Consider the following 14,785-nt stretch of genomic DNA (forward strand, 5'->3'; position numbering starts at 1 on the left):
TTCAAACAGAGTATACAAAGAAATTCTTTAAAGAACTGTCTAATGTGTTTTATTAAGTAGAAACTTCTTAAATAAATTAGACATTTTATCCTAATTATTACTTATATTAGTCGATCTCTTGAGTGAAGATAAAGACAATTTCAAGTTATGTTTTCCAACATATGCTTTGGGAAATTAAGTAGGTATGCTGATGAGAAACTGAGGTTCAGAAATGTGTCTGGGTTCATACAGTTGACTTAAAGTTCATGTTCTTTAACTACAACATTATTCTTGGCCATTTAGAGAAGAGTCTTAGAAAAGACAACTCTCCTCTTTAATGTAATGTTGTTAAGGTAGTGTCTTACCTGGATGTGGTTAGATGCAATAACCATTGGTGGTCCTGAGACCACCGCAAATTTATGATAATAAAAGAATACATGAGAAGATAACTTACTCTGTTTCATATGGCAGGAAAATTTGCATCTAGTTAATCTAAAATCATTTGTATATAAAGAATAGGGATTGAAACACTGATCTATTTCTCAACATTCCATATTGTTTTGGGTTCAAGACTATTAGGACCCTGGTCTTGGCTTAACCTGATTCTTGTAGAAATGTTAAGAGACAGATTTAGCAATAGCATTTAGAATTGAGACTCCAGGTTGAGCTCATGCACTTTGGCCATTGCCAGTTGCTGTCTGAGCCAAAAGCCAATGACGAGTCCATGAAAGCTGAAAACAATTTAACATTGCTCTTGGACAAGTTACCTTCAAGAAACTAGAATGTAACTGTAGTCAATAATTGTGTCTTAAACTTCATTCTCACATAAGATCTGGGCCAAGAGACCCAGACATGTAGTTTATTAAGAGGAATCTTTGGATGAAATTTAGGTACATACAACAAATCAGTAGGCTTATAGTTTTGTGAAATTAGAAGTTACTGTCAAGGGGGTAATATATTTTAGGAGTTTGAGTTAAGAAGATAAGTTGATATAGGTTGTGGTCCTTCAATGAGAAGAGGTTTTAAAGAATTCTAGGGGTAAAATAATATTACCTGGAGTTTTATTAAACTGGCGGTGCTTCATTAAACGAGTTATGATGGTGAGGTAATATGGCTAGGGTGATTATGGGAGCAAAAAAGGCCTGTTGCCAACAAAATCTGAGGAAGTTTTCTGAGGCTATAAAGCTGGGAGACACAGGTCTACAACATGATAAAGAATGGGGCTTCTTTAACCTCTCTAATGCAGGTATGTCCCCAAATAGTTCATAATTACTTACCTTAGCAACCAAACCAAGGGCCTCTCATTAGAACTTACGTTTTCTTTTATTTTCTCAAAGGCAGCAAGGAATTTGTAATAAGGTTTAAATTTAATAAATTTCAACTTAATACATTCCTAATTCAATTCTTCTGTGTCCTGTTTTGTATGATGTCTCACTAATTAAGCCAGATTTTGTGTTTTGCTTCCTGGCAGCCGTTATCTAACCAGAAACTAGCAGAATGAGACCCACATTTGTTCAAACATGAAACCAAAAGGACTGGCTTCAGTTTAGCAATAATCTGTTATACAATGTGAGCAAAACTCTCCCATCTTAGTGAATCTTTTTATTTTGTTTGTATAATGTTTAACTTATTAAACTTAAAAAAATTATGAAACAAAAGTTTTTCAAACATTGAAACAATATTTTCACAAAAATTATTAATTTAATCAGTCTCTTAGGCATTCCATTAAGTCACAAGTCCTGTACATCAAATCTTTTACAAGCTGCCAACACTTTAAAATCACCACAGAGCAAAATAATAAGAGCCAAATGGATTACTTGTGCACTCAACGAATACAAAAGCATTGGTGCTATAGGTTTGGTTCTTTTTTCAGTATTTCTATTTTTTGTAAGTCTTTTAAGGATTAAATTCCTTTGTTACAGGAATATTAAGATCACCTACTTGCTCTTGAAAGAGTTTTGGTAGTTGGCAGGTTTTGAGGAACTTGTCCATTATCTAAACTGTTAAACTTATGTGCAGAGTTGTTTGCAGTTTTCCTTACTATTCCTTTAACATCTATGGAGTTTGTAGTGATAAGTCCTCTTTTATTCCTGATATTGGTAATTTAAGTCTCCTTTTTTCCCTTTGTCTGTCTTGCTAGAGGTTTGTCAATTTCTTTTCTTTTTTCCAACAAAACCCACAGGTTTTTGATTGATTTTCTCTATTGTTTTTCTGTTTTCGAATTTCATTGATTTCTGCTCTTTATTGTGTTCCTTCTGCTTGCTGATTTTTTTGTTGTTCTTTTTCTAATTTCTTCAGGTGGGAGTTTAGATTATTGATTTGACATCTTTCTCCTTTTCTGATATAAGCACTTAGTGCTATAAATTTTCCCCTAAGTATATGTTGTGTTTTTATCTTCACTCAATTCAATTTTCCTTGAGACTTCCTCTTTGGATTATTTAGAAGTGTGTTCTTTCATTTTTAAGTGGTTGGAGACTTACTTATTATTTGTTATTGATTTCTAATTTGAGTCCATTACGACTATGGAACATGCTTTGTATGATTTTAGTTCTTTTAAAATTAAGGTTTATTTTCTAACCCAAGATATGGTCTATCCTGATGAATGTCCCACGCACACTTGAAAAGAATGTATTCTGCTATTGTTGGGAGTCAGTGAGATACTATTGGTAGGTAGTTGGGTAGTCATACAGTACTTCCATATTCTTGCTGAGTTTTTGTTTAGTTGCTCTAATAGTTACTGAGAGAGGGACGTTGAAGTCTCCAACTATAATTATAGATCTGTCAATTTCTCCTTTTAGTTCTTTTGGACTTTGCTTCTAGTATTTAACATCTTTGTTGTTTGGTGCACATATATTTAAGATTATCATGTCTTCTCAGTGAATGGACCCTTTTTACACCTGTTGTGGTCAAGGAGGAGCATGATCTTTTCCAATGGTTTTCACCTTGAGACCAGGCAGGTATTGTTAAGAGGTTATGTCCTTCTCTCGATCCTTTGGCTAAAGAGAGCAGGCTTTTATTGGAGCTCTATTTTGTTTGTGCGTGTTGATGTTTTAAGGTTGCAGGCTTCTCCAGCAAGAAAAAAAATCCAGGAAACTCACTGCTAGGTTGTTCTTTAGATCTGAAGGTCCCTAGCCTGCCTGCCTTCTTTTATCTACCTTTCAGGGTCTTCTGGTAGATGACTTATATATTGTGTCCAGTTTTTATTTTTATTTTTTGGTTGTTGTTATTGTGATTAGAAGGAAAAACAAAATATAATGTGTGCTCCACCTTGTCTGGAACTGAAAGTTTATATTTGTGAATCTTTAAACCCACAAAGAGTATTTCTATTTTTACCTGTTTTTTTTTGTTTTTTCAGGCGGGCACAGCTCACAGTGGCCCACGTGGGGATTGGTCCGGCAACCTTGGTGTTATCAGCACCATGCTCTAACCAACTGAGCTAACCGGCCACCCCCCCACCTCAAGGGTATTTCTGTTTTTAACCCTCTAGTCTAGCCAGTTCAATTATAAGTACACCATTTGGTGGCAAATGCAAAAATGGGAGGGAGGGGCAGTGCTGATAGTTGATTTGTTAAACAAACAAACAAAAAACCTTCATAAATATGGAAGCAAAAATAACTATTAGTTTAAATGGGTCAGGAAACATAAACACAAGTGAATTTTCTTCCTAGACTTGTTCATGGACTAGCATTCCATAAACTATTTCAAATTTATAGAGAAGCTAAGATTTCTTTCCTTCTTTTTTAAAACCAGCTATCTATATCTAAGGCAATGGGTCTCAACAGTTCTTAACTGTCTCTTAAGATAGACCAATAGACTCCGTGGTTCATTTGTCCACACTTTTCAGTAGAAACATAACTAGGTGATACCAACAGAATATGACTGTATAAGTATTGTCGGGTATAGATGATTCATAGCATCATTTTTAGAAAATTGTGGGTAACATGAATCACAATGTACTATCAGGTAAAGCAGGGAAACTAAAACAAATTAAATCAATAGTAATCAAATCTAATAATAACTTATAATGGATAAAAACCAGCAACTGAAAACTACAGGTAATTTAAAAAAAATCCTGATGATGTATTAATATAGCATTCCTCCTGAAAACCATGCAAACCCAAACCACCTATACTTGAGCTTGTGCCACAGCAGCACAACCGCATGCTTGGTTGCATGGATACCAGGCTTGTTGGAAAAAATAGTGGATTAGAATATTCAGTAAATTCTACTAATGCGTTATTTTATGATTATTCAATTTGTAACCTTTTAAATCATTTAGTAGGTTATTATAAAGCATTATCTAGTCACAAGGGAAAATGAAAGGCTGTGAAATTATGTGTCATTTGCCTATAAGAATCAAAGAAAGGACTGCTATTTGTGCATCAGGCCTCAGCCACCAGGAGCCGGTTGCGGAAGACAGCCCATACTTTGAGAATCACTCTCTAGTGAAGTGGCCCAATGGGAAACACTTTTCACAGTCCAGGCTGTTCCTATATAGGGCTTTGCCAGTGCTACTACGAATTTGGCATCTAGAAATAATCAAGTCATCCACAGGAATCAGAGAATACATACATACAAACACGATTTCAATAATATCTAGAATGGATGTCTAACATGTCTGCATGCATGCTGGTGAGGAGAAACATCATGTCACACTGTCCTATGGCTGTCGTCTAGGTGAATAAAGTCAAAATTTGAAGAAAGTGGTTGTTACAGACAACTGTTAGCTCAGAAATGGCTTTTTAGCCACTAAAATTAACTGCTCTCTTACTTTAGTTACATTGATGCTGAAACAACGCATCTAAGTCAGGCAGCTAACTATTAGACAAACCAACCTTTACAACTGCAGAAAAATGTAATTATGTTTACATGCTGACAATATAGCACATTTTCACCTTTGTGATAATAATAGCTCTGTCTTCTCTATAGACGGTAAAATCCTTAGGAGCAGAAATGCCTTTATTCATCTAAAGATGTAAGTTTTGGAACCAGACTGCTTGGACTCATATTTCAAGTCTGCTACTTTCTAGCTGTGACCATGAGCAAGTTGTAAACACTCTGTTTCAGTTCTGCAAAATAGATATAATAATAGAAAACTCACAAGATCAATTTGAAGATTCAGTGAGATAATGTATATAAATTCTTAGCATAGAAACTTAGTAAGCAATGGGTAAAAGTTAGCTATTATTATTCGTAGTGGCAATATTATTAGTTTATATATATTCCACAGCACTTAGATTGGGCTTTACACAGGATTGTTGTTGAGTTTCTGATCAATTACGTTATTTTTTGAAGGGCAATACAGTATTCCCACTAGGAGGCAGACTGCTAATGTTCAAATCCTGGCTCTATCATCTACTACTCACTTAATCCATGTGCCTCAGTGTCCTAACCTGTAAAATGGAGATTATGCCAGCACCTTTCTCATAGGGTGGTTATGAGGATTAACGAGTTAAAATTTAACTTACTTAGAATAGTGTCTGTTTCATAATGTTTATTTACTTGTTAAATTTAACAAAATAAAATGTCTTTTAACAGCTCTCCACCTCCTTCCCCCAGGAACTCCACCAAAAATCCCTTCAGAAATTGATGAAAATGGCTAAAAGTACTTATCAGAAGTAAAACAACAACTGCATGTTTGCAGTTATATCCTAAATAACGAAGTCAAGCCACACAAATGTTGAAATGTTATGAAAGGAACTATCCAAATTTTTGAACACCTACTCAAAATCTGTATTAAATGAGCCATCTAAAATCACGTTATTCAGTTTATGAAAGTTTACCTGCATGCTGCCTAGATTCTTAATCAAATTTTACTTGTTCTGGCATCTCAGTATACAGATTAAAATATATATATATATATTATTTTATAAATTTAGTTTAGCAGCTTTAGTTTGAGAGCATTATGTATATCATAATAATGAAAACAAAGTCCTGAATCTATCCATCCTTTATCTAAAGGTATTTACCATGACATTTGAAACACACACACAAACACACACACACACACACACACACACACACACACACACTGCTGTCTGCCTTTCCTTCATGTGCTCTTAGGTCGGAAGAGGGCTGTGGCAGCTAACAATTCCCACATTTTCAGACAGAGAATCAGTGAGTGAAAAACACCATAACATACTTGGCTGACAGGCATACTACGACCTCCGTAATGAGATGGCAGTGATAGAAGAAAGCAAAAAGTAGCTGGAATTGAGGCTCTGCACTGGAGTGGAGCAGGTGGGGCAGGGGCTGAGGGGAAGCTAATCCTGTTGCACTGGTGGCATGTGTGGAGAAGAGGAATCTTGTAAATCACCCTGATCAGAGGTGCAAACTGGGACCTGCTTTGATAGGGCCGCTTTGATAGGGAGCCATGGTGAGTATAAATTACTAGGTGTTCCCAATACTCTTTTAAATGGGTGGATGGCCAGAGACAGGTTCCACATGGTCTGTGGTCTGTAACAGTAAAACAGCCAGATGCTCCTTGGAAGAGGGGCCAATGGTTCCAATCAGAGTGAAATGGAGTATTCATCAATTAAACAAAGTAGAATTTTGTCATATGGACTAGACAAATGCAACAGAAGACATTCAGAGCCCTAGGACTCTCCTCAGGCATATGGCACAATGAGCATATGGTAATAAGTTCCTGGCAATTCCCACTACTGATACACTCCCAACTGAAGTCCTGCTTGTGCTGGTCAGGGCTGGCCTAGGACATGGAGGTGGCTCTGTTTGCAGGCTGAGGACATCAACTGAGAGATACTGAAAATGACACTGAAGTTCCTGTCACATTCATTCACTCGGTCATTCACTTATTTATCATTTTTATTGAGTGCTTATAAGGTACTGTACCTATATTGGGTGTTCAAATACAGTGCTCAACGAAATGGAGAAAATCTGTTCCTGTCACGAACATGGACATGTTCTCCCTACCATGTTCAGGGGAGAAAGATACTAAGTAGATAACCACATAAATAAATGTATAGTTACAAATCATAAGAAAGGTTTTGAAGAAAATGCACAGGGTGTTAGGACTGTAACAGGAGAAACTGATTTAGTTTAGGGGGTAGTGGTCAGGGAAAGTCTCTGCACTTTCAGGTTTAAATAGGAGTCAGCCAGGGTGAATGAAGTGGTAAAAGCATTCTCAGTGGAGGGAATAGCATGTCCAAAAGGAAAGAGTTGGCAAAGACTGGTAGATGATCAGGGTAGTTAGGGCACGGTGAATGATTTCATTTTAAATAAGTTTAAGAAAAATGTATAAACCAGAATGACAAATGTATGCAATTAATAAAATTGTATATTTTACAATATCACAAACTTCTAAACCTTCTTTATTATTACATAAAAATTTCTGGGCCAGCCCAGTGGCTCAGGCGGTTGGAGCTCCGTGCTCCTAACTCCGAAAGCTGCCAGTTCGATTCCCACATGGGCCAGTGGGCTCTCAACCACAAGGCTGCCAGTTCAATTCCTTGAGTCCCGTAAGGGATGGTGGGCTGCGCCCCCTACAACTAAGATTGAACACGGCACCTTGAACTTGAGCTGCCGCTGAGCTCCTGGATGGCTCAGTTGGTTGGAGTGCGTCCTCTCAACCACAAGGTTGCCGGTTCAACTCCCGCAAGGGATGGTGGGCTGTGCCCCCTGCAACTAGCAACGGCAACTGGACCTGGAGCTGAGCTGCACCCTCTACAACTAAGACTGAAAGGACAACAACTTGAAGCTGAATGGCACCCTCCACAACTAAGACTGAAAGGACAACAACTTGACTTGGAAAAAAGTCCTGGAAGTACAAACTGTTCCCCAATAAAAGTCCTGTTCCCCTTCCCCAATAAAAAAACCTTTTTTTTTAAAAAAAGTTTCTGCCCTAATTGTTAAAAGGCATGAGTCAAACACGAAAGCAAAACTGTATTTGTCTCACTTTGTGTATTTTTATTGGGCTGCTTTCCAAAACGGACCAAGTGGGATTATAATCTAAGTCTCCTTGTAAAGAACACCCCCCCACACACACGCACACACTTTCAGTAAATTGTTTAAGGGTATTTATTGTTGATATGATCCTGCTATTGAATTCAACTAAATTTTCTCTAAGTTTGAACTCATTTAAACTCATTCTGAATTTGAACTCAGACCACATGGAGCCAGTATTACAGCAGAAATAGCAGCCTATGAAACTCAGTACTCAATCTTCATAGTCCTCTTCCACTTACATTCTATTCTATTAAAAATGGCTGACTTATTAAAAATGGCTGAGTTATCCAAAGGAATAACTGGCAAGAATGAAGATTAGTGTTTCATTGTGATGGTGATTAGATTACATATTCATATTGATCTTCTGTTTCAAGAAATTCAACATAAGGAAAAATCCTTTCATTTTTAAATAAGCATGTATAAACAGGTAAAACAATAAAGCAAGAATTCCTGTGAAATATAAGAAGCAACCATTTAAGTGTAGGTCCAGGCAATTGGAAGTATAATATTTTGTAGTCTCAGTAATAGATCACGCTGAATACTTGTGCTTTATAGCAGCAACAGCTCTGTATGTTTTTCCGAACTTCATAAAAAATAGTAACACAGAACAAAAGAGAAATCTGGGGACAAATCAATCTTGGTACTAAAAGTGTTATTAAAATCAACATATGAGGGTACCTGCTTCTTAAAGTGAAACTTTTTCAAAATTCACACATTGAGTCCTTCAAGTACAAAGTCGTTTGTGTATGGAATGCCTACCATGCATGCAGTACCAGGGTAGAGTGTGGAAAGATCACTGAAGTAGGTGATTTGGATTCTAGTCCATACTCTTACACTTTTTTTGCAACATAGCTTTGGGTAAATCACTTAACCTTTCTGAGTTTGAGTTTTGTCATTTGCAAATACGGCTGTTGTGAGATTCAAAAGACAAAACAAATATGGAAACTCCTTGATAACTGTGAAAGTAATAAACAAGTGCAAGGTAAGGTCTTCAAAGGAACTTACAATCTAGTAAAAAGAAAACCACTAGAGAATGTTCTTTTTGAATACTGGTTATAGGCATCTAACATTCTCTTTGGGGCTAACAATTCTTTAGCTTCTTTAACAACCAGAGACTAGAGTTCGAAAGCATCCAGCCTTCCACTCTGGGATTAGTGGGTCAGTGGTACATGGGAGGACTTCCCTCATGATTAACAATATTCCTTACTCTGGGCTGCCCCTCTGTCAAAAATCTGTTGGGATAAATATTATCTATCTGGCAAATATCATGTTATAGACCCAGGGCACATAATAAAAGAAGGAGGCAAAAGTAGATTCTCATTTCTTTCTTGGAATAAAATTGAAGAAGTGAAGTTATTAGACCAGGTTCTTGATAACGTATGTATAACTAAATAATGTCCTTCAGAAAGGTGTAACAATTTATACTCCTAGAGAATACTCATGATATTTCTGATTACCAGATTGACTCACCTTTTACTATCTTCCATGGTTTAATAACTCAAAGTCCACAAGATTCATCTAATTTCCTTTCTCAAACAGTATATTCTTGTCTGGATTTACATGACAGGATGGCATAAGCTGAGTGTTTAAATGTGCCTTCAGTGGCTTACCATTCCTCTCAGGATCAAGCCAAGCTTTAATAGTTTACATGCTCTGGGTAAAGTGGCCTCTTCTTCGCTCTCCAGCCTCATCTCTCACTACCAACTTCCCTCTCAAATAGGCCAGCTGTCTCTTAGGTTTAGATCCTTGTTCGGGCTATTACTTATGACTGGAGCACCAGATTCTAGAGGGAGCTCAGTGTTCATACAGCATTTCTGACTCGTGATAGCAAAAGTGACCCTCTTCATACAGCTAAGTGTATTGATTTCAGACTGGCTGCAAATGTGTGGGGAAAAAACAATAATTTGTCAGTTATTCAGAGGAGCAGGTTTTGATATGGGCACTGCTCTCTTGGAGAGGAAGAGGGTTGGGGGTATGTGACTGGGGATGGGGAGGTAGAGAATGACTCTGTAGGAGTGCTAAGTGCACTCCTACCCTGTTTCCCTGAAAATAAGATGTAGCTGGACAATGAGCTCTAATGTGTCTTTTGGAGCAAAAATTACAGTAAAATAAGACCGGGTCTCATATTAATTTTTGCTCCAAAAGATGCATTAGAGCTGATTGTCCAGCTAGGTCTTATTTTTGGGGAAACACGGTACCTCAATCCAAATAAATGAAAATAATTTTCTACACTCTAGTTTTATGAGAGCTATAGAATAGATGATTTTAAAAATTTACTCAAAAAAGCAATGCACGTATACGTTATTAAATCTTTCAAATCTTGTATACCTAGATGGTATGCCTACTACCAACAGTGACAGGTTAAAATTTTTTAATACTCTGAGCATTAGCACAGTTTTTCAAGTTACTTAAAAACTTGGAGTCCATGTTTTTCAATGGCTCCTAATCAGAAGCTATAGTTACACTGGCACAACAAACTCCCCTTTAACCAAAATGGTATAAAATAAGTTCATTTTGTCAATTGAATGTTCTGGTTAACAAGATTCTCAGCCTCCACACTGCCATTGTGCTAATTTCTCATCATTTTCTGGCCTGGCCTTAATGCTCCTACCTTTGGCCTCCTACCTCTTGATCGATGCTCTGCACCAGAAAGATCCAACAACTTTTCATGCAAGTCCCAAGCTCAGAATTGTTCAATAGCTCTTTATCACTGCAGGAAAGAGCCTAAGTTCTTTATCATAAAATTCCTAATCTAAGCCCACCAATCTCTCTAGGCCCATCTACTATCCTTTCCTTACATGCTGTCCCTCAATTTTTAACAAACCTGTAATTCCTAGCCAATTGAATTCCCTAGAACATGCCACAGTCTCACACATTTGAGGCGTACCTCCATAGGTCATCCCACAATACTGCTCCTCATCTTTCATTCTTCACCCAAATGCTCCCCATTCTGAAGCCTTTTCTCACTTCCCCAGAAGGGTAGGGCCTCCTTTTCCTATGTTCCTGCAGTACTTCTCGCACCCACCCATTACAAAAGTCAAATTATACTGGGACTCTTGGTGTGTTTTCCTCTCTCTAGAGTGCTATGCAATGTCTTTCCCTTTTTACTTTGAGCACCATGCTCCAAGTCAGGTCGACACTCATTTTTAAATAAAATCATGAATATATTAAAAATCCTATCTTTCATGTTGATTTTTATAGCTATCTACTCATGGTGTATTATTTTACTGATGATTAATCAGCTAATTAATTATTATTGTCCATGAGTTCTGTGCACATTAGGTTATTTCATTAAAAATCTAACCTACTATAACATTTGAACTCATGGGACATATGAACTGAAGAACAAATCAATAAGCTATCGTGCTTTTTTTTTAAGGGCATAAACTCTAAACTTAAGATCTTTTGTGCAAATCTGGCAGTAGGATAAAAATAATCCAGAATTTACCCCAAAGAGTCTCCCAAGTAAAGCTGTATCACAGAGTCTGAATTTTACTTACATGGTATAGTGTGGTCTCTGGCACAGGCGTGCCCATGATGTCTTGTCTCAGTGCATCCATTTGCAAACTAGGTAGCAATGAATAGTGAGTCGGGCTATTACTCTTATCACCCTTCTTTTTAGACTTCTTCCCCGTGTCTTTTTTGCTGTTTCTCTGAAACATGTATTCTTCTTGAGCAATTTTTTCATTGCTCATATATCGGAGTAGAGAGTTTTCTATATAAAAAGAGATAAATATACCAATATAAGTATCTAAATATTCCAAATTTACCATTCTTTCCTAATGGTGCTATTAGATTTCATTTCAGAAATGTAACTTGATTTGATTTATAAAATATCTATGTAGTGGAAATATAGAGGATCTGAATTATTTGGGATCATAGGGCAATAAGAAATAGACAGCCTATAGATTATATCTCTAAGTTTTATCTCTGGACCAAATATATCAGAATCACCTGAATCAGAAGTTCTGGGTGTGTGGCTCATAAAAATTTTAACAAGCTCCCGCAGGGGGATTCTGCTAAAAGTTGGTGACAAACATTGACCTTCGGTAGGCTAGCTATCATCCCTGGAGAAGTTAGAGCCCACATTATGAACCAATAGTCAGGAAACTTAGTTCATAACACCTATGCTTTAACTGATAGTCAGCATTTAGTATTTCATTAGGCTTTTTCCTCAAAGATGTCCCAAAAGAGTGACTCAGAGATGCAATATGATAAGTGTTTCTCGTTTGATTTTTTCCTTGATTACTTCTATAAAACAAATGAGGTTAGAAACTAAAGTCTGGAATATGAAATGAATACACAGATGTAAAGGAATCTGTCGATGTTCCTGTATTTACCAACATTTTCAGAAATGCCCGCTCCATACAACAAGTGTTAAGAAGACTGATGAAGCAGATATTCATGCTTGCTTATCCCTGTGTGGTCTGTGGATCTGTGCAGTAATGAAATAAATTCTGTACATTGGCTAGAAATAACAGGCAAATGGGTTAAACATATTGTGAAGGAAGCTTCGTGAGCTTAGGTTTTATGAATTGTTTTTCGCTTTGTTTTTCATCTACAACTTTATGACTTCTGATTTCAGAAAGTGGAAGTAGCAGCATGATGCACTGGGCCCACCATGTCTACACTTAGTTGAATCCCATTTAGTTGTGAGTGAGACTTTCAGTTGCTCTCTTTACTGCTCACCTCAATAGCAGGATAAGCGAACATAAAAACTTACTTTTGGTAGATACTTCAAGTGTAGCCCACCCCCAAAGAAAGAAGATAACCCTGAACAGCAAACAGAAGAGAAAAAAACAAAATAAAACAGTTTTTTCCCCAAATCTGTATGGTTTTCATTAGACTCACTGGCCCAGTTTCTATTAGCTTTTATCCATGTGTTTCAATGCTCATTTTAAGGTTGTATTAATATAAAAGTGGTGAGGTTGCATTGCGGACCAATGGGGACTGATCACAAACTCTTTCTATTCACTGAACTTTTATGCAGTTTCACACTTCTGACCTTGTTTTCCAAATATTAACTTTCAAATATCAATCAGATATCCACTTTTTTACATTATACTTATCTACCCTGAATCCCTTAGGAGGCATTCAGAGAAGATATCTACTTAATAACAGATCAAGATAGTCAAATGTTGGTCTGAATTGGTTTGGGTGTACCATAAAGTCAGTGAGAGAATGAAAAGTTTTCCACTGAATACATAATATCCTATTTAAAGAACATTGAAATTGCTTTCTGTTCCAACAACCCAGCCTACACTGAAATTCTAGAACACTTACCTCTTCTACTATCTCTCTTCATCTTATTTGGATCTTCATAGTCCCCCACCCAATTATATTCCACTGGCATAGATATAGGTCGTAGCTTGCCTAAACACAGAGAACAAAATTCACATCACATTGTTTTTCTTCCCCATGTCCGCTTAAACTTACACTGATTTTTAGCTACATTCTGCAAAACACACTCACTCATATGCAACATTATGGTTGGCATTTATGTAGATGAAAAATATGTGTGTTTTGAGCCAGAAGGTGAAACTGCCTGTGGCAATTGGCCAGGTGATAATTCAAACATAAGGCACTTTTTAATAAATAATAAAGTACAGCCCAGGCTTGCTCTCTTAGGAGCCCCAGACTTTGAGGGTGGTCCTTTACAAAGAGGATCATTATTTTAATGATTTTTACTTCATTTTCTTTACCTGGATTTGTTTTACTCCCTAACGCCCGCCCAAGTGTTTGTATCTTGAGAGCTAATCTCCAAGATAGTAGCCCCTTGTGTTGAATCTGCCTGCCAGGACATTAACTCACTGTTTCATGTTGGAAGACCACAATGCTAACTTCCCATCTTCACGGCCTCCTAACTCCTATTACCATATACATTTTAGGTATCATCATGCTTCAGCAATATGGCTAGATTCTCTCAGCAATAAGGCCTATAGCTGGGTCTGCCCCATGCATCACTTTTGCTATTGTGAGTAAGTCGAGTTTCCAGATCTAAGTATTCAGAGCTTTGGCCTGTCCCATTTCCCTCTGGGTCTGTATTCTTACTAAACAGCATTTTACTTTAGCAAGCAGAACTCATGGCACAGACTTCAAGGATAACTTTTTGATGAGGCTGCGATGTATTATTTTTCACTAACTTGAAATTCCCAAAGCAAAATACAGACAAAGAAAATAATACAATAGTTTAAAAAGGATACCTAGCACAATGCCTAGCATATAAGAGTTGCTTAATAAATTTTGAATGAATAAAGCAGACTCACACTGCACTGGATCATAATAATGATGATGGTTATGATCATGATAATAATATAACAGTTATGCCAATACTGTCTAAGGGTTTTATAAGTACTAAACTGTTTTATCCTCATAATTATGAGAAATATACTGTCATTACCCTCATTTTACCATATGAAGAAACTGAGACAGGTTATGTAACTTGCCCAAGGACACACAGCTAGTACGTATGTATTAGTAGGGTTCAGACCCAGGCACCCAAATACTACTTCTGCCATAATTCTTGGTAACTTCAATGTCCACCCTCCAATATTCTGGCCTCTCAGTTTCTTGAGTTTCTCTCCTCTATCCATTCCTGTGGCCATATGCTTAATCTTGTAATCTGCAAAGGCTGTACTCCCTCCCAGGATCCCATTTTCCAACTACCAGTTTCTGTATTTCTAGTGCACTCCTACAACACTCCAAGTCCAACAATCCTTCCTCCTTTAATCTCCCGATCTTCCTACCTTCCCATACCTCTTGGTCACCTTATGTCTTCACTTTCCTCCTTGCCCAGTTAAATTTCACAATCAATTACCATAATCAGTCCATATAGTATTTT

At 37.1% G+C, this 14,785-nt stretch overlaps 1 protein-coding gene across 6 annotated transcripts in view; it reads right to left on the minus strand.

Moving 5' to 3' along the window:
• CNKSR2 (connector enhancer of kinase suppressor of Ras 2) overlaps positions 1-14,785 on the minus strand; it is a 296,636-nt gene that overhangs the window by 81,747 nt on the left and 200,104 nt on the right. For 3 of the 6 annotated variants that reach the window (XM_033106612.1, XM_033106633.1, XM_033106648.1), the window contains 2 exons: positions 13,228-13,317; positions 11,445-11,659 (listed from right to left, as the gene is read on the minus strand). In XM_033106612.1, the coding sequence (XP_032962503.1) occupies positions 11,445-11,659; positions 13,228-13,317 (305 nt within the window). The remainder of the gene's footprint in view (positions 1-11,444; positions 11,660-13,227; positions 13,318-14,785) is intronic. The other 3 variants (XM_033106623.1, XM_033106641.1, XM_033106652.1) reach the window with 1 other exon arrangement.

This window comes from Rhinolophus ferrumequinum, chromosome X (assembly GCF_004115265.2).
Source record: "Rhinolophus ferrumequinum isolate MPI-CBG mRhiFer1 chromosome X, mRhiFer1_v1.p, whole genome shotgun sequence".
NCBI classification, from domain to species: Eukaryota; Metazoa; Chordata; class Mammalia; order Chiroptera; family Rhinolophidae; genus Rhinolophus; species Rhinolophus ferrumequinum.